Source organism: Bombina bombina, chromosome 4 (assembly GCF_027579735.1).
Source record: "Bombina bombina isolate aBomBom1 chromosome 4, aBomBom1.pri, whole genome shotgun sequence".
NCBI classification, from domain to species: domain Eukaryota; kingdom Metazoa; phylum Chordata; class Amphibia; order Anura; family Bombinatoridae; genus Bombina; species Bombina bombina.
The window spans coordinates 1,055,491,052-1,055,516,136 of NC_069502.1; the positions used below are offsets into that span (position 1 = coordinate 1,055,491,052).

The following is a 25,085-nucleotide window of genomic DNA, read 5'->3' on the forward strand; positions in this document are numbered from 1 at the left end:
GTGATCGGTCCATGTAGTCTGTTGGATAGAAGTGTGGATAAGTAGGGCCAGCGTGTTAACATCTAAAAAAAATAGTCAATGCGGGAGAAACATGAATGTGGGTGGGAGAAGAAAGTATACTCTCTGGAATCAGGGTGGGAAATCCGCCAAGCGTCGTGGCAGCAAGGTCTCTCAGTTGGCGCTTTATTTTATTAATTACTCTATGGGGGGTAGATGAGGTGTTATTGGAATTATCGATCAAGGGGTCTAATGTGAAATTGAAATCACCGCCCAATATTAGCAGACCTTTTAAAACTTCCAGATTTTTTTCTGTTAGGGATAGTATAAATTTGTCTTGGTTAGTATTGGGAGTGTAAGTGCAAACCAAAGTAGCCGTTGTATTGAAAAGTTTTCCAAATAGAATGAGGTATCTGCCCTCCTTGTCTTTGTAGGTTTTGTATGGTTGAAAAGGAATATCGTTTTTGAAAATAATTCCAACACCATTTGTTTTAGTGGTGTTTGAGGCGTAAAAAACTGGGCCGAATTTATATAAGAAGGTTTTAGGTTCTTTACTCCTGATAAAAAGTGATTCTTGCAAGAAGATAATATCTCCTTTTTTTGAACAATGTCCCTAAGTGCTATGTTCCGTTTGTAAGGGTTATTTAGGCCCTTAGTGTTAACCAAGAAGAAGTTCCTAATTTACTTTTATTATCTAATTTGCTTTGTACTTTTGGGATCGTCTTTGAAATTAGGTAGGCTCTACTGAGAGTTAGTTGGTGAATGGTGGCTGCACATATATGCCTCTTGTCATTGGCTCACCAGATGTGTTCAGCTAGCTCCTAGTGGTGCATTGCTGCTTCTTCAACAAAGGATACTAAGAGAATGAAGTAAATACTATTAAAGGGACAGTAAACATACAGAATAATGTTATATAATTCTGCACATAGTGCAGAATTATATAACATTATCTTAGCGGTAACTTCATAAATTAAAAGCATTGCAAATTTTTTTAAGTGTAAAGTTGGACTCCGCTCCAGGCTCTAATGAGCGTATCTTGGATTTCCAAAGCGCTTTGCAGCCTTGCTGGCTAGTCACAGCACGCCGATCGCGCTATTGAACTAAATGTAGCTCGCTCCCGCTCTGGTCTAGTATCGGGAGCGAGCTACATTCAGTCCAATAGCGCGATCGAGCATGCTGTGACTAGCCAGCAAGTCCGCGAAGCGCTTTGGAAATCCAAGACACGCTCAGTAGAGCCTGGAACGGAATCCAACTTTACACTAAAAAAAACTTGCAATGCTTTTAATTTATGAAGTTACCACTAAGATGTTATATAATTCTGCACTATGTGCAGAATTATATAACATTATTCTGTACGTTTACTGTCCCTTTAAAATTGTATGCTCTACCTGAATGATGAAAGTAAATAAATTGTGTTTCAAGTCCCTTTAGTTTTGGCCCCCTATTACTTTAAAGAGTTTGGGAGACCTGATATAAAAATATGAAACAGAAAAGAAAAATATATATTGCTTAAAAATCACAGAATATATTTTTTGTTGTGAAAGCTACAAGTGGGAGTATTTTGGCATACTTGCTAAGGCAACTTTCCACTATGAGATTTATATGTTGACAACTTAAAATATCTTTCCAATAATCTTCTCTGGCGGCAAAACATGAGTCTGGCTATCATTGTTAAGACTTGTTACATCATATGGTATTGTTTATCAAAAAATCTTCTCTATCTGACAGTCTATCTACTTCTTTAATAATAGTAGTTTTCTAGAATATATATTTTGTCAGGTTAATGGTGAAATGTCTGGCCCAGATATTCAGCCGAACTTCATAAGTAAAAATAAATAAAATAAGCCATCAGATAAATCTGTCATACTGCTCTCACCATTACTGGGTGGTAAGTTACACAGCTGAAATTAATAAACTTTTGCTAGTTGCAAGAAACATTCAGTGATTTTCATTTGTATACAGTTGTGCAAAAGAAGGGATGTCTCTGGCTATAAAATGTTATATTACATAGTTTATATCTGCAATTCAGCACATACTGTAATTCCAAAATATCTACATTCAAAATAAATTCTTCATAAGCCTCAAGAACTGTCACATGCTTGTTTTTTGCAAATCAAAAGCAGTCTAGAAATAAACTACTTGGAAACCTTGGTTAGTATGTTTAGCTCCTTTGATCGTGGCCAGTTAGGGTTAGATACAAATAACTACTCTAAACAAACACTGTATAGTATGTAGTTGGGTTAAGCAAACATACATAAGTGCACAGAGTTTCAGCCTTGTTGGGGAGAGTACAGCAAACACAATTTTTAGGGGCATTTTGTTCACAATAGGAAGGAGTTGATTGGGGGTTGGACGGATATTGATAGCACATGCTTAGGGTTAATTATGCTAGGTAGGGTTTATTTGCAATGGAATCATGTCAGCAGCAGTAATCGGCTGGAAAGTTTGTGGCGTCAGTTAATTGTGGTGGGGTAAACCCAACACAGAGGACATATTTTATAGTCTTTATTTGTCGAGTTGAAAACTGTTGTATGAAATCTAAATGCAGTTGTACAACAGATTTTATCTGTGACTACAAAAAAAACTGGCCAAAAGAAGTACTGAGGATTGTTGCACATGATAACAACAGTAATAAGATATTGTCTCTATTATGTTCTATTGGTTTTAATAGAAACAAACTGCCACAGTGCTGGAGGGTCACAACGTTTCAGTTAGTTAAATGTTGTCTGACTGTTGATAGCAACAGGTATGATGATATGATGCTATGTCGCTATCAATAGCAGCTTGAGTAGAATCAAACTTTGTTGCAGCAATCAGATATTCTAATTGGTTATAAAACGTATACTCATAAATATGATACAAAGGTTTTCAACCTATGATTGCAAAGACAAATACCAGTGTAACAATAAAGGATACACTCAATATGTGATAAACATCCTCAAAATGTAAATAAACAATAGTGATCTAAAGCAATGCACTCCGGTGAGATGATCTAAGGAGTTTTGTCAGTACTGCGAGGACCCTCAAATCATTTTACAAATTCTAATTTTAGCGTAAGAGCTGTTAATGTAGCTATGCAGGGTTCTGTTTGTGAAGAAGAGATACATACATAGCAAAACAATGCTCCTAAAAAAGCCCTGAAAGTTTTTGAGTGACTTCTCTCTGTGCCAATGAGTTTTTGATTATCATGCCCATAGGGAGAGAGCAGGCTAAGGGTAAAAGTAAGGGCTTTCTATCAAATCTCCACAGCTATTTTAAAGATTACCATAACCGCCAATTGACTGTATCTTGTAGAGCAGTGCTTTCCAAACTGTGTGTTGTGACACATTAGACAGCAGTGTGTAGGTGTGTCCCTGCTTCAGCACAATTTTTTTGAATTTCAATCTTTTTTTTATTTCCGACCTTCCGCCTACCGGCTATGCATATCGCATGGTTGACACGTGATTGATACCTAGTGGGCCACAGATCATCTTAACCTATTGGCGCAGCTCAGTGGGAACTGAAACTATTGGCGGCACATTGGCTCCTGATTGCATGTGTAGTCTTCTCAATCGGCTCATGACTGCATGTGTAGTCAGTGAGTGGGATAGCAGTATGTTTGCAGCATGGGCAGTAGTCAGTCAGACTTGCAGAGCTCTGAGGGCGGCAGCTTAAACACTGAGCTGAAGTCAGAAGTCAAAGTGTTTTTTTTATGCAGCTAGCTCCCAGTAGTGCATTGCTGCTCTTGCTCTTGGTATATGTATAGGAAGTGGAAGCTTAAAAATGCTTGATGATGAAATGCGAGTGCCTTTTTTCTAATATTCCACCAAATATTCCGAAACTATGTTCATCCCATCAACCTCATATATCCTATTAAAATAGTAAGTAGCTATTGGTGTAATTAAACAGTTTTTTAATTCTTGCACATACTTACTGTTACTTAATAAATACATTTTGTTATTATATAATTTATATATGTGTTTGTATCTCTTAAAACAAGTTAGTTTAACCTCTTGTTTGCTAGTACAACTGAATTACTGTGTCGCAAAATGATGTAGGTCTAAAAAGTGTGTCACCAACATGAAAAGTTTGGAAAGCTCTGTTGTAGAGACTTGGAATGTTTGATTCTCTATAGAATAATTGCAGCGGTTAACAGAGACAAGCAGTTTGACATTGTATGAGACATAAAAGTTCCTTTATTTTCACATTATATATTGTACTGAAAAAGGGTTTTCAAAGATAAAAAGATAAAGGATGCTACAATGATGGGTAAGAGAATATATGTGAGCTAAAAACTGGAATATTACAAAGTAAAGGTTACTTTTATAAGGTCTGGGAAGACTGAAAATAATTGCTCAAAGGACAATAAAGTTCTTATTTCAGAAAAAAAGTAGCAAAAATGTATTAAGTTAAAAAACAGAATTTATGCTTACCTGATAAATTACTTTCTCTTGCGGTGTATCCAGTCCACGGATTCATCCTTTACTTGTGGGATATTCTCCTTCCCTACAGGAAGTGGCAAAGAGAGCACACAGCAGAGCTGTCCATATAGCTCCCCCTCTAGCTCCACCCCCCAGTCATTCGACCAAAGGTTAGGAAGAAAAAGGAGAAACCATAGGATGCAGTGGTGACTGTAATTTAAACAAAAAATTTATACCTGACTTAAATGTCAGGGCGGGCCGTGGACTGGATACACCGCAAGAGAAAGTAATTTATCAGGTAAGCATAAATTCTGTTTTCTCTTGCAAGGTGTATCCAGTCCACGGATTCATCCTTTACTTGTGGGATACCAATACCAAAGCTTTAGGACACGGATGAAGGGAGGGAACAAGACAGGCACCTTAAACGGAAGGCACCACTGCTTGCAAAACCTTTCTCCCAAAAATAGCCTCCGAAGAAGCAAAAGTATCAAATTTGTAAAATTTGTAAAAAGTATGCAGTGAAGACCAAGTCGCTGCCTTACAAATCTGTTCAATAGAAGCCTCATTTTTGAAAGCCCATGTGGAAGCCACTGCTCTAGTAGAATGAGCAGTAATTGTTTCAGGAGGCTGCTGGCCAGCAGTCTCATAGGCCAAACGGATGATGCTTTTCAGCCAAAAGGAAAGAGAGGTAGCAGTCGCTTTCTGACCTCTCCTCTTACCAGAATAGATAACAAACAAGGAAGATGTTTGTCTGAAATCCTTAGTTGCTTGTAAATAGAACTTTAAAGCACGAACTACATCAAGATTGTGTAACAGACGTTCCTTCTTCAAAGAAGGATTAGGACACAGAGAAGGAACAACTATTTCCTGGTTAGTATTCTTGTTAGAAACAACTTTAGGAAGAAAACCAGGTTTGGTACGCAAAACTACCTTATCTGCGTGGAACACCAGGTAAGGTGAATCACACTGTAAGGCAGATAATTCTGAGACTCTTCGAGCTGAAGAGATAGCTACCAAAAACAAAACTTTCCAAAATAATAACTTAATATCTATGGAATGCAAAGGTTCAAACGGAACCCCTTGAAGAACTGAAAGAACTAGATTTAGACTCCATGGCGGAGCCACAGGTTTAAAGACAGGCTTGATTCTGACTAAAGCCTGAACAAACGCTTGAACGTCTGGTACCTCTGCCAGACGCTTGTGTAAAAGGATAGACAGAGCAGATATCTGTCCCTTTAAGGAACTAGCTGACAACCCTTTCTCCAATCCTTCTTGGAGGAAGGACAATATCCTGGGAATCCTAATCTTGCTCCATGAGTAACCCTTGGATTCACACCAACCCAGATATTTCCGCCATATCTTATGGTAGATTTTCCTGGTGACAGGCTTTCTAGCCTGAATCAGAGTATCTATAACTGACTCAGAGAAACCACGCTTTGATATAATTAAGCGTTCGATCTCCAAGCAGTCAGACATAGAGAAACTAGATTTGGATGCTTGAATGGACCTTGTATTAGAAGATCCTGCCTCATTGGCAGTGTCCATGGTGGGACAAATGACATGTCCACTAGGTCTGCATACCAAGTCCTGCGTGGCCACGCAGGTGCTATCAGAATCACCGAAGCCTTCTCCTGCTTTATTCTGGCGACCAGACGAGGGAGAAGGGGAAACGGTGGAAAAACATAGGCTAGATTGAAGGACCAAGGCGCTGCTAGAGCATCTATCAAAACCGCCTTGGGGTCCCGGGACCTGGACCCGTAGAGAGGAAGTTTGGCGTTCTGACGGGACGCCATCAGATCCAACTCTGGAGTTCCCCATAGCTGAGTCAGCTGGGCAAACACCTCCGGGTGGAGTTTCCACTCCCCCGGGTGAAAAGTCTGGCGACTTTGGAAATCCGCCTCCCAGTTGTCTACTCCTGGGATATAAATTGCTGAGAGCTGGCAGGAGTGATCCTCCGCCCACCTTATTATTTTGGTTACTTCCGTCATCGCTAGGGAACTCTTTGTTCCCCCCTGATGATTGACGTAAGCTACAGTTGTGATGTTGTCCGACTGAAATCTGATGAATTTGGCCGCAGCTAGTTGAGGCCATGCCTGAAGAGCGTTGAATATCGCCCTCAGTTCCAGAATGTTTATCGGGAGATGCTTTTCTTCCCGAGACCATAAGCCCTGAGCTTTCAGGGAGTCCCAGACCGCACTCCTAGCCTAACAGACTGGCGTCGGTCGTTACAATGATCTACTCTGGTCTGCGGAAACATATTCCCTGAGACAGGTGATCCTGAGACAACCACCAGAGAAGAGAATCTCTGGTCTCCTGGTCCAACTGAATTTGAGGAGACATATCTGCATAATCCCCATTCCACTGTTTGAGCATGCATAGTTGCAGTGGTCTGAGGTGTATCCGAGCAAATGGGACTATGTCCATTGCCACTACCATTAATCCGATTGTCTCCATGCACTGAGCCACAGATGGCCGGGGAATGTAATGAAGAACTCGGCAAGTAGTTAAGAGTTTTAATTTTCTGACCTCCGTCAGAAATATTTTCATTTCTACCGAGTCTATTAGAGTCCCTAGGAAGGGAACCCTTGTGAGAGGGGTAAGAGAACTCTTTTTGATGTTCACCTTCCACCCGGGAGACCTTAGAAAAGCCAATACAATCTCTGTGTGAGACTTGGTTGTTTGGAAAGACGGCGCCTGAATTAAGATGTCGTCTAGATAAGGCGCTACTGCTATGCCCCGCGGTCTTAGAACCGCCAGGAGGGACCGTAGCACCTTTGTGAAAATTCTGGGAGCAGTGGCTAATCCGAAAGGAAGAGCCACAAACTGGTAATGCTTGTCCAGAAAAGCGAACCTGAGAAACTGGTGATGATCTTTGTGGATAGGAATGTGTAGGTATGCATCCTTTAGATCCACGGTAGTCATATATTGACCTTCCTGGATCATTGGTAAGATTGTCCGAATGGTCTCCATTTTGAATGATGGGACTCTTAGGAATCTGTTTAGAATTTTTAGATCCAGGATGGGTCTGAAAGTTCCATCTTTTTTGGGAACCACAAACAGGTTTGAGTAAAAACCCAACCCTTGTTCTGCCATTGGAACTGGGTGTATCACTCCCATGGTATGTAGATCTTCTACGCAGCGTAAAAACGCCTCTTTCTTTGTCTGATCTGTAGACAGACAAGAAATGTGGAACCTCCCCCTTGGAGGAGAACCCTTGAATTCTAGAAGATATCCCTGGGATACAATATCTAACGCCCAAGGATTGTGTACATCTCTTGCCCAGGCCTGAGCGAAGAGAGAGAGTCTGCCCCCTACTAGATCCGGTCCCGGATCGGGGGCTACCCCTTCATGCTGTCTTGGTGACAGCTGCAGGCTTTTTGGCCTGTTTACCCTTATTCCAGCCCTGGTAAGGCTTCCAGGTTGCCTTGGGCTGTGAAACGTTACCCTCTTGGTTTGCAGCCGGAGAGGATGAAGCGGGGCCGTTCCTGAAATTACGAAAGGAATGAAAATTAGCTTTGTTCTTTGTCTTAAAGGGCTTGTCCTGAGAGAGCGCATGGCCTTTTCCCCCGGTGATTTCTGAAATAATCTCTTTCAATTCAGGCCAGAAAAGGGTCTTTCCTTTGAAAGGGATGTTCAAAAGCTTGGATTTAGACGACACATTGGCCGACCAGGACTTTAGCCATAGCGCCCTGCGCGCCAAAATGGCGAAACCTGATTTTTTTGCCGCTAACTTAGCTATTTGGAGAGCGGCGTCAGTGATAAAAGAATTAGCTAGCTTTAGAGCCTTAATTCTATCCATAATTTCCTCATATGAGGTCTCTGTCTGGAGCGAGTCTTCCAGCGCCTCAAACCAGACAGCGTCTGCAGTAGTTACAGGAATAATGCAGGCAATAGGCTGGAGAAGAAAACCTTGTTGAACAAAAATTTTCTTAAGAAGACCCTCTAACTTCTTATCCATAGGGTCTTTAAAAGCACAACTGTCTTCAATTGGTATGGTTGTGTGTTTAGCAAGTGAAGAAACAGCCCCCTCTACCTTAGGGACCGTCTGCCACGAGTCCCGCACAGGGTCAGATATGGGGAACATTTTCTTAAAAACAGGAGGGGGAACAAAGGGAACACCTGGTCTATCCCACTCCCTAGTAACGATATCCACAATCCTCTTAGGGACCGGAAACGCATCCGTGTAAACAGGGACCTCTAGCTACTTGTCCATTTTACACATCTTCTCTGGGATCACCAAAGGGTCGCAGTCATCCAGAGTAGCTAATACCTCCCTAAGCAAAACGCGGAGGTGTTCTAGTTTAAATTTAAAAGCCAATGTATCTGAATCTGTCTGAGGAGGAACCCTTCCTGAATCAGAGACTTCTCCCTCAAACATCAAATCCCTCACAGCCACTTCAGAGCGTTGTGAGGGTATATCGCATACGGCTACCAAAGCGTGAGAATGCTCATAATCTGTTTTTAAAACGGAGCTATCACGCTTTGCAGGTAACACGGGCAGTTTAGATAAGAAGGCTGTAAGAGAATTATCCATGACTGCCGCTAAGTCTTGCAATGTAAAAGGGGTAGACGCACTAGAGGTACTAGGCGTTGCTTGCGCGGGCGTAACTGGTTGTGACACTTGGGGAGAGGCAGACGGGCTACCCTCGTTACCTTCAGTCTGAGAATCATCTAGGGCCACATTTTTAAGTGCAACAATATGATCTTTAAAGTGTATAGACATATCAGTACAAGTGGGACACATTCTGAGAGGGGGTTCCACCATGGCTTCTAAACACATTGAACAAGGATTTTCCTTAGTGTCAGACATGTTTAACAGACTAGTAGTAAACACAAGTAGGCTTGGAAATCAATTTAATCAAATAAAAAACACAATTTGAAAAAACGTTACTGTGCCTTTAAGAAATAAAAAGAGCACACAATTTTACAAAACAGTGAAAAATGCAGCAATCCTTTTGAAATTTTCACCATATGTACCTAAAGCCTTAATAAGATTGCACCACAAGTTGCAGAACGATTAATCCCTTAATGCCCAAACTGGAGCAGCCTAAAGCCAACAGCCGGTTAAAATTACTACAGCACCTTGCCACAGCCTTGCTGTGGCCCTACCTGCCCTTAGGGATCAGATTTGGGGGATGAAAGCTTCTTTAAGGCCCTCAAACAGCAGCAGGACCCTCCATGTGAAGCAGCATGAACTTGTCTGCAATTCTAAATGCGCATCTGAGGCGCAAAATTAGGCCCCTCCCACTCTACTCCGGAGTTTTGAGGCCTACTAAATCACTCCTAAGTGAATAAAAAACAGCCATGTGAGTAATAACCCCAGAAAGAACGCAAAAGGGCTTTCAAAGTGTCTTGCAAAACGATTTTTCCTTAAATAAACAATCGATTGCCCTTAATAAGTGTCAACCAGTATATCAGTCCTATTATGTAAGCATTCAATTCCTTACTTAGTCTGTGAACATAGCTTACCCTCCCCTCATGGGGACATTGTCAGTCTCTTCTAGCATGATCTCAGTCTTGTCTAGAAATAAATGACTGAACATACCTTATTGCAGATCACCCTGCAAACTGTTCCCCCCAACTGAAGTTTTCTGGTACTCCTCAGTCCTGTGTGGGAACAGCAGTGGATTTTAGTTACAACATGCTAAAATCATTTTCCTCTCAGCAGAAATCTTCATCACTTTTCTGCCAGAGAGTAAATAGTACAAACCGGTACCATTTAAAATAACTAAATTTTGATTGAAGATACACATTCACTTTACCCTCCCGTAGAGAGACCCTAGTGCTTAGAGCCGGCAAAGAGAATGACTGGGGGGTGGAGCTAGAGGGGGAGCTATATGGACAGCTCTGCTGTGTGCTCTCTTTGCCACTTCCTGTAGGGAAGGAGAATATCCCACAAGTAAAGGATGAATCCGTGGACTGGATACACCTTGCAAGAGAAATACAAATTCCAGTATTCAAGGCTGTTTGTGCATAGTCTAAGCTTCACAATAAACTAGTGACATGAGACAAAGATTTGGCTCCTATACAAGCATTTATAAGGGAAGCTTTGTAAATTTTCCAGCATTTTTTCTTCTTCACTGTGGATAAAGTCTTCCATAAAACTGGAATTTGTATTGAACTTCTTATACAAAATTACCAGAGTTCTATAACATTCTCTCTTGAGCACTGTAGGTTTAGAAAATCAAATATATTTGATGTAAAATATTATGAGGTAATTTAATACACCACAGTAATAATACAAGTGACAATGTTTTTGAAAATATGAGGAAGGAGCTGCAGCCCAGAAATGTCACCTTTTATTAAAAAAATTCTCATAAAATATTTGTTACAGTACTTGTATAACAATGTATGTATGTGTATATATATATATATATATATATATAAAAGTTAGCACAGAAGAAGGGCACTCTCAGGATTTGTAGACAGCAGAATGTTTTCTTCATTCACAGAACATTATAGATCTATGTTCATCGCCACTTGGCAGTCCTAAGATTGTACTTGTCCTGATGTCCTGATGAAGGCCCAACTGGGGGCAGAAACGTCGACCATGTACTAATGTTCTGTGAATAAAGAAAACATTCTGCTTTCTACAAATAATGAGAGTGCCCTTCTTCTGTGCTAACTTCTATAATTATTTCCTATAAGGACTGCACCCAGGTCATGACTGCTCCACCTGGTTGGAGTGCTGGGCTACAAGCTATTTGACTTTCTGATATATATATATATATATGTGTGTAAGCATAAAATATTTGTTACAGTACTTGTATAACAATGTATTTATGTGTGTGTGTAAGCATAAAATAGCAGAAATTAAGCATTGCATTACAAGATGTGCATACAAAGCAGGAGTATTTAAAAATGTAATTTTGTTCCAAAATTTGCATTGTTTTGTAGTCAGACAAAAAAAAGTATTTTGTTTTACTGATTAAACAGACTTTGGGAGTATATTATGATCCCATATACTAAATTAGTGCATTTTGTAGAAAAAACATATTGCCAATAGTGATGTCGCGAATAGTTCCCGGCGAACATAGCATGTTCGCCGCGGCGGGCGAACATATGCAATGTTTGATCCGCCCCCTATTCGTCATCATTGAGTAAATTTTGACCCTGTACCTCACAGTCAGAAGACACATTACAGCCAATCAGCAGCAGACCCTCCCTCCCAGACCCTCCCACCTCCTGGACAGCATCCATTTTAGATTCATTTGGAAGCTGCATTCTTAGTGAGAGGAGGGACAGTGTAGCTGCTGCTGATTTAATAGGGAAATCGATAGCTAGGCTAGTGTATTCAGTGTCCACTACAGTCCTGAAGGACTCATCTGATCTCTGCTGTAAGGACAGCACCCCAAAAAGCCCTTTTTAGGGCTAGAGCATCAGTCTGCTTTTTTTTTGTTTTTCCCTGTGTAATCTAATTGCAGTTGCCTGCCTGCCAGCGTGTGTCAGGCTCACAGCGTATACTGTGCCCACTTGCCCAGTGCCACCACTCATATCTGGTGTAACAGTAGTGTACATTTAAAAAAAAAAACAACACTTTTTTGACTGTGCCCAAGATGGCCGCCAATAAGGCAGATGGGGAGGGTTAGAGAGCTGTTTTGGCGGGGATCAGGGAGGTTGGGGGCTAAGGGGGATGCTACACCACAGCATATGCTAAAAAAAAAATAAAAAAAAATTTAAAAACCTTTTATTTTAGTACTGGCAGACTTTCTGCCAGTACTTAAGATGGCGGGGACAATTGTGGGGTGGGGGAGGGAAGGGAGCTGTTTGGGAGGGATCAGGGGGTCTGATGTGTCAGGTGGGAGGCTGATCTCTAAACTAAAGCTAAAATTAACCCTGCAGGCTCCCTACAAACTACCTAATTAACCCCTTCACTGCTAGCAATAATACACGTGTGATGCGCAGCAGCATTTAGCGGCCTTCTAATTACCAGAAAGCAACGCCAAAGTCATATATGTCTGCTATTTCTGAACAAAGGGGATCCCAGAGAAGTATTTACAACCATTTGTGCCATAATTGCACAAGCTGTTTGTAAATAATTTCAGTGAGAAACCTAAAATTGCGAAAAAAGTTAAGTTTTTTTTTAAATTTGATCGCATTTGGTGGTGAAATGGTGGCATTAAATATACCAAAATGGGCCTAGATCAATACTTTGGGTTGTCTACTACACTACACTTAAGCTAAAATTAACTCTACAAGCTGCCTAAATGCTCCTTAATTAACCCCTTCACTACTGGGCATAAAACACGTGTGGTGCGCAGTGGCATTTAGCAGCCTTCTAATTACCAAAAAGCAACGCCAAAGCCATATAGGTCTGCTATAATGGCATGTCTGGCACACAGTGTTGGGGCAAGGGTCCATCTGACCACTGATACCTGGTCTGCAAAGCATGGTCAGGGCAGGTATATCACCTACACTGCGCACTGTGAAGCGGGCATAACCCTTACACTACCTGATCGATACAACATCATACCTGATGTTTTAAAGCACGTTATTCCAAACAATTTAGGAATGTTAGGTGATTTATGTCCTTTATGGATTAAAACCAGACTCTGCATCAACTATGTAATTTTCCATGGGAGTTTTGCCATGGATCACCCTCCGGCATGCCACAGTCCAGGTGTTAGTCCCCTTGAAACAACTTTTCCATCACTATTGTGGCCAGAAAGAGTCCCTGTGGGTTTTAAAATTCGCCTGCCTATTGAAGTCTATGGCGGTTCGCCCGGTTCGCGAACTTTTGCGGAAGTTCGTGTTCAGCGTTCGCAAACCCAAATTTTTAGGTTCGCGACATCACTAATTGCCAAGCTTTTCTCAATTTACAATATATAATATATTCCAGGGGTTGTAATCATGTAGGATGCACTGGGGACAGTGAAATTTTTTTTTTTTAATTTTCATTTTATGGGGAATTACATTTTCAGTTTAATATCCAATTAACCAGTTGTTCTTTTTGTATTACAATATTTACAAAGTTTATTTTCTCTGGATAGTTATGAAAAATAAACAAATGTGGCGGATCACAGTATTTACCCTACCTAGATGTTTATTTTATGCTTACGGAATGTAGCGGCACTTTACAAATACATTACAAAAACAAAAACAACTCTTATTATGATATTCTTCTTTATTGTGGCATTGTTTTGTTATCTCAATAAAGAGATATAAAAACAATCTCCTCCTGTAAGTATATCATGGCACAAGTTTTATTATAAACACACAGCAATAAAGACAAAGACTGTTAGTATGAAAGAACAAAATAATATTCAGTTGATTTACAGATTATTTTGTTATTTTTACCAAATCAGAAAATAATCTTAACTAAAGATGCAGTATAGAGAATAAAGTTGCACATAGGAAGACAACACAGAAGAATCCTGTGTTAAACTGAAAGCTGCATTAGATGTTCTGTATCAACTGGTGCTTGTTTTCATGGAATTGAAACTGATCCAGTTTCCAGTTTTTGGGCAGACGGAAGGCTCAATACATAATGTAGCATCTGGTGCTAGTGGAATCATCTCAGTGGGCTCTCACGTGGCTGGCTAGATATCAGATCGCCAATATGAACAAGGCTCTTGCCTATGGTCGCCTGAGAGTCGCCTGATACGCTGTACTCTCTGGCTGTCATTTTGGGATAGGTCTTGGCTGCTTCTCTGACGTCTGTTTTTGATAAGCGAGCTTCAGAGTTAAACATCTGCTGGGAACTGTGCATGCGGAGACTGGGTGAGGTCATTCTACTTTCCACTGAACTTCCTTTCCCTGTTTGTGACTTTTCTAGTGAATGTGACCCTGTAGCATTCAGGAACAGCTTAGTTCCCTGAGGAACTACTGGCCCATTGGCTGTTTTTATCTCTTTCCACACAAAGGCTCCATGACGCTGCAAAGGGAAACAAGGTTGACATTAACCAGAGGAATGCAGGCACTTAGTAAATGCAGCTGTGGGCTGAGTTCATTTATTAGCTTAAATCCTGGCAAAACATCCATTTGTTTGTATGCCTCTATACTGGCGCTGGACCTGACATCTAAGAGCTGAAGGCAATGGAATAATGACTTGTCTAAAAGCCTTATTGTTCACGTATTTGTGGCACTGCAGGAAAAGTTAGAAGCTGTAACATACACTTTCTCTCTCTCTCAGATTGCCTTTGAAGATCTATCATTAACACTGGGCAGCTCCATGGGCGTCTTTGGCTCATCACATTTATTTTAACAGTTTAACTAAATAGTTTAGCATGGAAACACTGAGAAACTATTTTTTATTCATTCACAGGACAAGAACATGTGACTCAAAATGTATATGATGTTAAAATGTTATAATGGGACAGGAAGCATCTAGTCATCACAAACAAACAACTTAAAGAATGTAATATGCTACAATTAGATATACTGTACACTGTCTATCTTCATTAAATATATTCATATGGCCAGTTGTAATGCATTGGCATCTCCATTGCCCCTCTCCCCCCCACCCACCCACACACCCAAAAAACTTGTCGTTTTTCAGTTGTCAACTTTCTTTTTTTTCCCTACAAATCCATTCATTTCTAAATTAGCATTACTAGCTTAGGTGTATAGCTAATTGAATGCCATTTCTAATCACACAGTTAAATAGTGGAATATTTTTGTGTCCCATTATTCTTACATATGAACTAGAATAGATCATACAGATGCTTTTTCAGATTAACATACAGGCATAATATACAGTATATTAGAGATGGGTCCTTGATACAGTAATATGTGTGTAGTATTGAGATTAAAAATATTTGAATGATAAATTCTGGACAATGTTGTTCAAAGGTTAAATGTGATGTTAAAAAAAATATTAAATAATATCTATCTATCTATATTATAAATATAATGTATATATAGTGCTCTCTACAGTAAATGTTACCAGCCAGGTGGCATTATGAAGTAGCCAGTGTAATACTTTGCAATATTATAACATTTTCTGCTAATAATTTACTAATAAAGATTTTTTAACATAAATTGATTAAATGATAATTTGAGCAAAAATGTTGAAAACATTTTATTAACTAATGTTAGCTTAATATTGGCTTAAATTTTAGCCAGGTAGTCAATAAAATCAGCCAGGTGGTGCACCCACTAAAAAGGCCCTGGAACACTGATTATGTGTATATATATATATATATATATATATACACTAGTCCTAAAGCCTGTGTACACGGGCCAATTTTTTTAAGTACCGCGGTCCCACCCCTTGTGCTCTCTCTTTCTTCCCCTTCTTTTTTGCGCTCTCTCTCTCCCTCCTCTCTTTTGCGCTCTCTTCCCCTCTTTTGCTCTCTCTCTCCCCCCTCTTTTGCTCTCCTTCTCTCTCCCCCTCTCTTTTGCTCTCCCCCCTCTTTGCTCTCTCTTCCATCTTTTTTGCTCTCTCTCCCCTCTTTTGCTCTCTCTCCTCCCTCTTTTTCTGTCTCTCTCCCCCTCTTTTGCTCTATCTCTTCTCCACTTTTGCTCTCTCTCTCCCTCTCTTTTGCTCACTCTCTCCCTCTCTTTTGCTCTCTCACCCCCCTCTCTTTTGCTCTCTCTTCCCCCTCTCTTTTGCTCTCTCTTCTCGCTCTCGTTTGCTCTCTCTCCCCCTCTCTTTTGCTCTTTCTCCCCTCTCTTTTGCTCTCTCTCCCCTCACTTTTGCTCTCTCTCCCCTCTTTTGCTCTTTCTCAACCCCTTTTGCTCTCTCTCTCTCCCCCTCTCTTTTGCTCTCTCCCACCTCTTTTTCTCTCTCACCCCTTTTGCTATTTCTCTCCTCTCTCATTTGCTCTCTATCCCCCTCTCTTTTGCTCTCTCTCTTTCCCCCTCTCTTTTGCTCTCTCTCCCTCCTCTCTTTTGCTCTCTCTCCTCTCTTTTGCTCTCTCTCCTCTCTTTTGCTCTCTCTCTCTCTCTCCCTCCTCTCTTTTGCTCTCTTTCTCCCCCTCTCTTTTGCTCTCTCCCCCCCTCTTTTGCTCTCTCTCTCCTCTCTTTTGCTCTCTATCTCCCCCTCTCTTTTGCTCTCTCTCTCCCACTCTCTTTTGCTCTCTCTCTCCCACTCTCTTTTGCTCTCTCTCTCCCCCCTCTCTTTTGCTCTCTCTCCCCCCTCTCTTTTGCTCTATCTCTCCTCCTCTCTTTCTCCCCCTCTCTTTTGCTCTCTCCCCCCCTCTTTTGCTCTCTCTCTCCTCTCTTTTGCTCTCTATCTCCCCCTCTCTTTTGCTCTCTCTCTCCCACTCTCTTTTGCTCTCTCTCTCCCACTCTCTTTTGCTCTCTCTCTCCCCCCTCTCTTTTGCTCTCTCTCTCCCTCCTCTCTTTTGCTCTCTCCCCCCCTCTTTTGCTCTCTCTCTCCCCCTCTCTTTTGCTCTCTCTCTCCCACTCTCTTTTGCTCTCTCTCCTCCTCTCTTTTGCTCTCTCTCCCCCCCCCCTCTCTATTGCTTTCTCTCCCTCTTCCACCCTTTTTCTCTCTCTCCCTCCTCTCTTTTGCTCTCTTTCTCCCCCTTTTCTATGGTTGCCACCGTCCCTTAAAAAACAGAACACTTATAAGTTACACATGCTGCAGGGTGTGCAGGGAGGAATATGAATAGTGCTGTCCAGAAACACAATACATGTTCCTCCCTGCACAACCTGCAGCATGTGTAACTCATAAGTGTCCAGAAAAACATGGCTGAGGTGGCAACCCTACCCTCTTCTATTTTGCTCTCTTTCACCCCCTCCTCTCTTTTGCTTTCTCCCCTCTGTTTTGCTCTCTCCCCTCTGTTACTTTCTCCCCCGCTCACTCATCACGCTTGCTGGTTACGCCCCCCACCACGGCACGCGCACTCGGCCACGCCCCCACCACGACACACCCGGTCACGCCACATCCGGCCACGCCCCCATCACGGCACTCCCGTCCAGTCACGTCCCCTCCACGGCAGCTTCTGAAAAACACTTTCTACTGCTCAAGGCCAGGTATGTTTGTCCCCGCGCAGTCTCTACTGCGCATGACTGCATCTGACAAACATACCTGGCCTTTTATTATATAGGATATACACACACATACACATATATAATAATACTACATATTCTTGTTAACTTTGCATTGTATGGAAATATGTGAAAATGTTTGTAACTCCATTGCTGATTCTAAAATGTAATTATGTATTTGTACATGTAAGTTTGTTATCAAGGGTTATAGTAAAAATGATAAATTCTCTAAGAACAACCAGAAACCCATTGGCTATAGCTCTTAAAAGCATTAATACCCAAGCAATTCAAAACACAATCAAACTTCAAGGGCTTTTTAAAAAAATAATAATTCTGCTATGTGCAGAACATTGGAATGTGAAATATTTACAGTAAATACATAGTTAAATCCTTTATTAAAATGAATATTGAATAAATATGTTTTTACATGTTTTCATCTACTTAACAGCAAAGGGGCTCCAATGCACTTATATTATATATATGTCTGTATATGTGTACATATATATTTATATGTGTATATCTGTATGTAAATACATATATACACATATAAATACATATGTACACACACACACACACATATATATATATATATATATATATGTATCAAGAGAAAGTAAAATCAGCGCTAAGTGTATAACCCTGAGGCAAATAAAGTGATATCAAGTAGCTATAAATAGGCAGCCCAATACCTGGACATAAGACAATAATTGGGTCCCCACCCAAGAATATCCATGTATGTCCAATATAGTTAAAAGAAATGTATAGAAAGAATGTATATGTATGTATCTTTGTTTAATGGCCTTTGCCGGGTTTTATTTTTCTTCTAACACCCGAGATCTCATATCTTTGAGCACTTATAACTTTTTTGTGCAATATTTGTTTTAATAAATTTTAATTAGACAGTGTTATTGAGTGTAACTGTACTTTGTAATGTATTTTTGATTTGTCTTGTGAGACTTTTTATTTTCACAAAACAGTTAACCAGAGCTCTGAGGAATGAATCTAGCGTAAATCGCGATTGCGCTCATGCGATCATGCTTACTTTCAACTCGTAATACGAGCGGTAGGCCTGATGAGCACAAACCCTCGCAATATACCCCTTTTCGCTAGGGCGCAAACGATTGTGCTCCACTTGTAATCTAGCCCTAATTACATTAGCAAGAGCACTATCTGGCAGCACTATTTCCTGTCATGTGGTGCTACAGACATGTGCATGTTACTTATCTAGATAGCTCTTCAACAAAGAATAAAAAAGAGAACTAAGCAAATTTGATAATAAAACTAAATTGGCAACTTTTTTTTTAATTGTATTCTCTATATGAATCATGAAAGAAACATTTTGGGTTTCATGTCCCTTTAATATGCTCTATAAAATATATAAATAGTGTTTGGGATATTAAAAGGAAAACATGTAGGACTTCGCTAAATGTTTTACCCTGGGCCTCCTTCACTGTGTACACTCCCTTCCTGTTGCCTTTTAAATGTTAATAAAATAAAATAATCCTCTAATGATAATAAGAAAATTTGGAATCTTGTACTTTATTTTCAAAAAGACATTTGTACTTTGGTGAACTGGAAAAAAAATAATTATTAACTTCTGTCCTGTGCAGTACAAAATACAATAAATAGAATTGTGGCACAGTGTAAAGAATGTCTAGAAAATGAATGGAATTTTAAGATTCTATATTTTATCTTTGCTAATATAATTAAAGATAAAGTATAGACACAGATGGCTTTTCAATCTATCTGTTAGTAACTTTACAATCGATAACTAAGTGCCCCTCCAATCTAGGCCCCCAAACCAATGCTGAGAACAATGTATGTAATCTTATGTGATTTTATTTTCTAAGCCATTCCAATTAATTTGAAAAGACTCTAGATTCATTTGAAAACCAGCACATCAGGGTCTCCAACTTTTTTTTAGTTATGATTAACTAAATTAATGCATGTTCATGAGTTAAGGGTGTTAATATAGAATTTACATTGACCTTTGTGGTGTTTAGATATTTAGATAATCTTGTCAGACCAAAGAGCTTTAGATCATTGGGCCATGCGTCAGATGAGGAGCCAGAAATAATGCAGCAATAAAGTAAGGATATCATTACTCTCTGATAAACATAAACACCCCAATTGAAAGATGACAAATTATAAAAAACAGTTCCATCAAGTATTTCAGACATAGAGTTTGGGATTTTAAAGCCAGTTATGGGGAAAAAAGAGTCTTCTAGCTTTTAATATTCTAAAAATATATATTATGTATATGAAAGATAATTATTTAATCTTGTAAAACATATTTTTGCATTTCTGAGCTTAATGGACCACTATACACAGCAAAATAAATCTATCTATCAATCTATCTATATATAAAGAAGCCCTGACTGACTGGATGACTGATCAACGCCCAGCTCAAACCGTTTAACCTAGGAAGTTGAAATTTGGAAGGCACCCACTAAGGAAGGATTATTGGAAATTACGTCCCTAAGGGGGTGAAAAGGGGGGTGCATTTTTAATGAGGATACCTATATACCAAAAATGGAAGATGTAACAAAAGTGAAAATTGGTATTTAGATTCTCCTTTAAAAATAACGAAACACATGTTTTACCATTCTCCGAAAATCTACTTAATGGGGTAAAAAGGGGGTGGGGGGTAATTTTTGAGGATACCTATATCTATATCTCAAAAACCAAAGATGTTACAGATGTGAAAATGGGTATTTAGATTCTCCTTTAAAAATAAACACGTGCTTTACCATTTCCCGAAAATCCACTTAAAAGGGGGGGGGGGGGGGGGGGGATTTATGAGGATACCTAGATCTCAAAAAACAGAAGATGTTACAGACGTGAAAATTGGTATTTAGATTCTCCTTTAAAAATAAAGAAACATTTGGCCTACATAGTTGAGTTAAATTATAAGATACTTCATAACTGGTATCTTACTCCAAAACGTCTACATAGACTTTATCCTACAGCCACCAATAGATGTTGGAGATGCGGACATGTGGGTAGCGGAATGGTACACATGTGGTGGTGGTGTAACGGGGTAAATAAGCTATGGAGGGAAAGTGTGGGGGAAAATTATTCTAATTCTCCTACTTAATACATTTTTAAAACTCCCCTCCAAAGCACACCACATATTATTCCGAATAATGATAAATAGCGTAAAAATCCATTATAGCCAAGCACTGGAAATCCTGCGCATCCCCCACCTTACACATGTGGAGAGGTAGGGTCTCAGAGTTAATGGAGCTAGAGGAATACAGATCTTATAAAAATAACACGAGAGATTCCTATATTGCCGCCCAGGCTATCTGGGAACAGTACCTACTCAAGAGACGGGAGCAATTAGATGCACTGCCCTGATTTTGTTTAAACATACAATAGATATTCCTTAGTACGCTATTCCCTGTGAGAAAGGAAAATATTTAAGTATTTTAGACCGACATATAACTATTTCTACTGTTTTGCAGACATAATATAATAATATGCAACCTTCACGTGATCTGATGTTAAAACTTATTCTGATACTAAAAAACTTGAGAATTGTTTTTGCTTTGATGGAAAGCTATTCATGATTCAATTAAGCCTGTTTCTGTATTATTTGAATGTAACATGTAATTCATATGCTTTTTTCTCAATAAAAAAGAGTTTGGAATAAAAATAAAGAAATGTGTTTTACCATTTCCCAAAAATCCACTTAAGGGGGGTGATTTATGAGGATACCTATATCTCAAAAACTGAAGATGTTAGAAAAGTAAATATTATAATTTAAAATCTTCATTATAAAGTAAGTTTACATGCCACATTTCTTGTTCCTAGCGTCAGTAGTTCTCAAGATATGGATATCACTAAAAAAATGAATACTCTTTTTTTTCGCATCCGACAGTTGAGTCATAATATATAATTACAATTTAATACTAAAGTAATTGTAAACAGAATAATAACATATTTTTGATTTGCCGGACGGATGCCCGCCCACAACTTAGCTGATTGGTGCCCATGTACGAGAAACACTCAGAAATAATGAAAACTCACGAAGTTCATGTCAGTGAGTGTGCAACCCGAATGGGCACAGACGTGAGAGCACACATCGTTGCGAGTGGTTTGCGTTTTTCGCTAGTTTTTACATATCACAAAACCCACGTGAGGGAAGCCTCGGGCAACAGTTAGCACATAACAAGTAGACAGTGCAAAAGCACTTAGTTTCAATTTCACATGAGTAGCAGATTTTTTTTCTGACTAATTTCAAAGTTAGTTTTATTTTCTTTCCCACTGCATCATATGATAGCCACCAGCCAATCACAAAATGCATATATGTATATTATATGAATCTTGCACATGCTTAGTAGGATCTGGTGCCTCAGAAAGTGTGCATATAAAAAGATTGTACATATTTACAATTGGAATTGGAAAGTTTTTTAAAACTATGTGCTTTATCTGAATAATGAAAGTTTAATTTTGACTTTAGTGGTTCTTCAACGATAAAGCTGTTTAATTTTGAAACTCTCAGGAAGCTTGTGTCTGAGCAAACCTGGTGCAGAGGATAAAAGCTCATTGGCTGAAAACGAACCCTCCCACAGCTGTACTAGTGAACAGTGACACATGCCACAAGCATAGCAACAAAAAATGTAAATTTTTCAAAAAAAGAGAATTGAAGTTTTAAAAAAATGTATTATGGTTTAAAATGCCCTGTTATAGGTTGCATTGCTTTAATCCTATTCAATAAGAGTGAAATATGTCCAAAAACTATATGACTATTGTATGACTTCGAAAGAAGTGGAGATAGAGGGAATTATATTCTATCAAGATAACAGGTTTGTCTTCTTTTCTTTCCAATGGCATGGAGAGTCCACAAATCCATTCAATTACTAGTGGGAATTCAACTCCTGGCCACCAGGTGGAGGCAAAGAACACCCCAGCAAAGCTTCAAGTATCCTTCTATTACCCACAATCCCCAGTCATTCTTTGCCTGTGTAACATTGTAGGTGATGTGCAAAGGTGTCTGAAGAAATCAAGTCGCACTGTTCCTAGAGTAGAGGTCACTATTTCTACCTTAGCCAAGAGAACTACTATTCCTCTCGAGGACAGTTTCTCTTTTAGAGATCCTATGGATAAGAAATTGGAGGGAGGGAACTTTTCGACCCATTCTAGACTTAAAGTCTCTCAACAAGTTTCTCAAGGTCCTGTCCTTTAAAATGAAGACTATTCGTTCTATTCTCCCTCTAGTTCAGGAGGGTCAGTTTATGACCACTATAGACCTAAAGGATGCATATCTTCATGTGCCTATCCACAGAGAACATTTCAATTTCCTGAGGTTCGCTTTTTTTTGATCATCATTTCCAATTTGTAGCCCTGCCTTTCAGCCTCGCCACTGCTCCTCAAATCTTTATGAAGGTTCTAGGGGCTCTTTTGGCTGTGGCCAGATCTCTAGGGATTGCGGTGGCTCCTTACCTGGACGATATCTTGGTCCAGGCGCCATCTTTTTAGTTAGCAAGATCCCATACAGATTCTCTGTTAGCTATTCTCCACTCTCACGGGTAGAAGGTGAATCTAGGGAAACGTTTCTTGGTGCCAAGTACCAGGGTATGTTTTCTGGGGACAATCATAGACTCAGTATCTATGAAGATTTTTTTGATGGAGGTTAAAAAATTCAAGCTTCTGGAGGCCTGTCATACTCTTCAGTCCTCTGTTCGTCCATCGGTGGCTGTATGCATGGAAATAATTGGTCTCATGGTGGCATCCATTGATATTATTCCATTTGCTCGCTTCCATCTGAGACCTCTACAGTTATGTATGCTCAATGAATGTAACAGAGACCACTCAGATCTCTCTCAGAGGATAGTTTTAGACTCTCAGACAAGGATGTCTCTGTCTTGGTTTATCTCCCAGGACCATTTGTCTCAGGGCACTGGTTTCCTAAAACCTTCTTAAGAAATTGTGACCACGGATGCCAGTCTGTTAGGCTGGGGAGCAGTTTGGGGGTCCCTAAGAGCTCAGGAACTTTGGACTCAAGAGGATTCTGCCCTCCCTATAAATATCATAGAATTAAGCTTGGCCTCAACTGAGTTTAGTCCAGTTTATCAGATTTCAATTCGACAACATCACTTCGAAAGGCGTATATCAACCACCAAAGAGGAACTCTGAGCTTGTTAGCTATGAAGGAGGTGACTAGCATTTTTCAGTGGGCAGAGTCATGAGATCATGAGATCCTCAAGCAGCTCTGGTAGACGCCCTGGCAGTGCCATGGGATTTCAGTCTAATTTATCTGTTTCCTCCGGTTGCCCTCCTTCCTCGGGTAATAGCCCGTATCAAACAGGAGCAGGCTTCGGTGATTCTAATAGCTCCAGCATGGCCTCGCAGAACTTAGTTTGCGGACCTAGTGAAGATGTCATCATTTCCCCTGTGGAAATTGCCTCTGAGGAAGAATCTTCTACTTCAGGGTCCCTTCCTCCATCCAAACTTAGTCTCTCTGAAGCAGACTGCTTGGAGGTTGAACACTTAGTCTTGTCCAGACAAGGTTTTTCTGTGAAGGTTATTGAGAATATGATTCAGGCTTGTAAGCCTGTTACTTGCAAGAATTATAAGGTATGGCGTAAATACCTTCATTGGTGTGGATCTAGGGGTATTTCTTGGAGTCAGGTGAAAATTCCCTGTTTTCTGTCCTTTCTTCAGGAGGGCCTGGAGAAGGGTTTATCAGTCAGTACCCTAAAGGGTCAGATTTTGGCTCTGTCGATTCTTCTGCAGAAGTGTCTGGCAATTTTGCCAGATGTTCAATCTTTTGTCCAGGCTTTGGTTAGAATCAGGCCTGTGTTTAGGTCAATTGCTCCTCCTTGGAATCTTAATCAGGTTCTTAAAGTTCTGCAAAAGGCTCCATTTGAGGCTATGCATTCTGTTGATATTAAGTTATTGTCCTGGAAGGTTTTGTTTCTGCTGGAAATTTCTTCTGCCCGTAGAGTTTCAGAGATTTCGGCTCTACAGTGTGATTCTCCTTATCTTATTCTTCATGCGGATAAGGCGGTTCTCTGTACTAAATTAGGATTTTTACCTTAGGTGGTTTCGGAATGCAATATTAACCAAGAAATTGTTGTTCCGTCATTTTGTCCTAATCCGTCCTCTAAGAAGGAGCGGTTGCTGCACAATCTGGATGTTGTGCGTGCTTTAAAGTTCTATTTACAGGCTACGAAAGATTTTCGTCAATCTTCTGTTCTTTTTGTTGTCTTTTCTGGTAAACAGAGAGGTCAGAAGGCCTCTTCTTCTACTCTCTCCTTCTGGTTGAGAAGTGTTATTCGATTGGCTTATGAGACAGCTGGACAGCAGCCTCCAGAGAAAATTACGGCTCACTCCACTAGGGCTGTAGCATCCTCTTCTATGGAGCAGATTTGCAAGGCAGCCACTTGGTCATCATTGCACACTTTTTCCAAATTTTCCAAATTTGATGTTTTTGCCTCAGCTGAGGCTTCTTTTGGGAGGAAAGTTCTTCAAGTGGTGGTTCTGTTTAGGTTTGCCTGTCTTGTGCATCCCTCCCTTCCATTCTGTGGACTCTAGCTTTGGTATTGGTTCCCACCAGTAATTGAATGAATTTGTGGACTCTCCATGCCATTGAAAAGAAAACATCATTTATACTTACCTGATAAATTATTTTCTTTCCTGGCATAGAGAGTCCACGACCCGCCCTTATTTTAAGACAAATTTTTGTCCTTTTTCTAAACCCTTTGTGTCTTCTTCTCTTTCCATAATTTCTCGGCTGAATGACTG

The 25,085-nt window shown here is 40.0% G+C and overlaps 1 protein-coding gene across 1 annotated transcript in view; it reads right to left on the minus strand.

Moving 5' to 3' along the window:
• Positions 1–13,503: 13,503 nt before the first annotated feature.
• The window catches only part of C4H2orf73 (chromosome 4 C2orf73 homolog), a 45,086-nt gene continuing 33,504 nt past the window's right edge, over positions 13,504–25,085 (minus strand). The window contains exon 5 of the mRNA XM_053709343.1: positions 13,504–14,271. Within this exon, the coding sequence (XP_053565318.1) occupies positions 13,909–14,271 (363 nt within the window). The 3' untranslated portion in view covers positions 13,504–13,908. The remainder of the gene's footprint in view (positions 14,272–25,085) is intronic.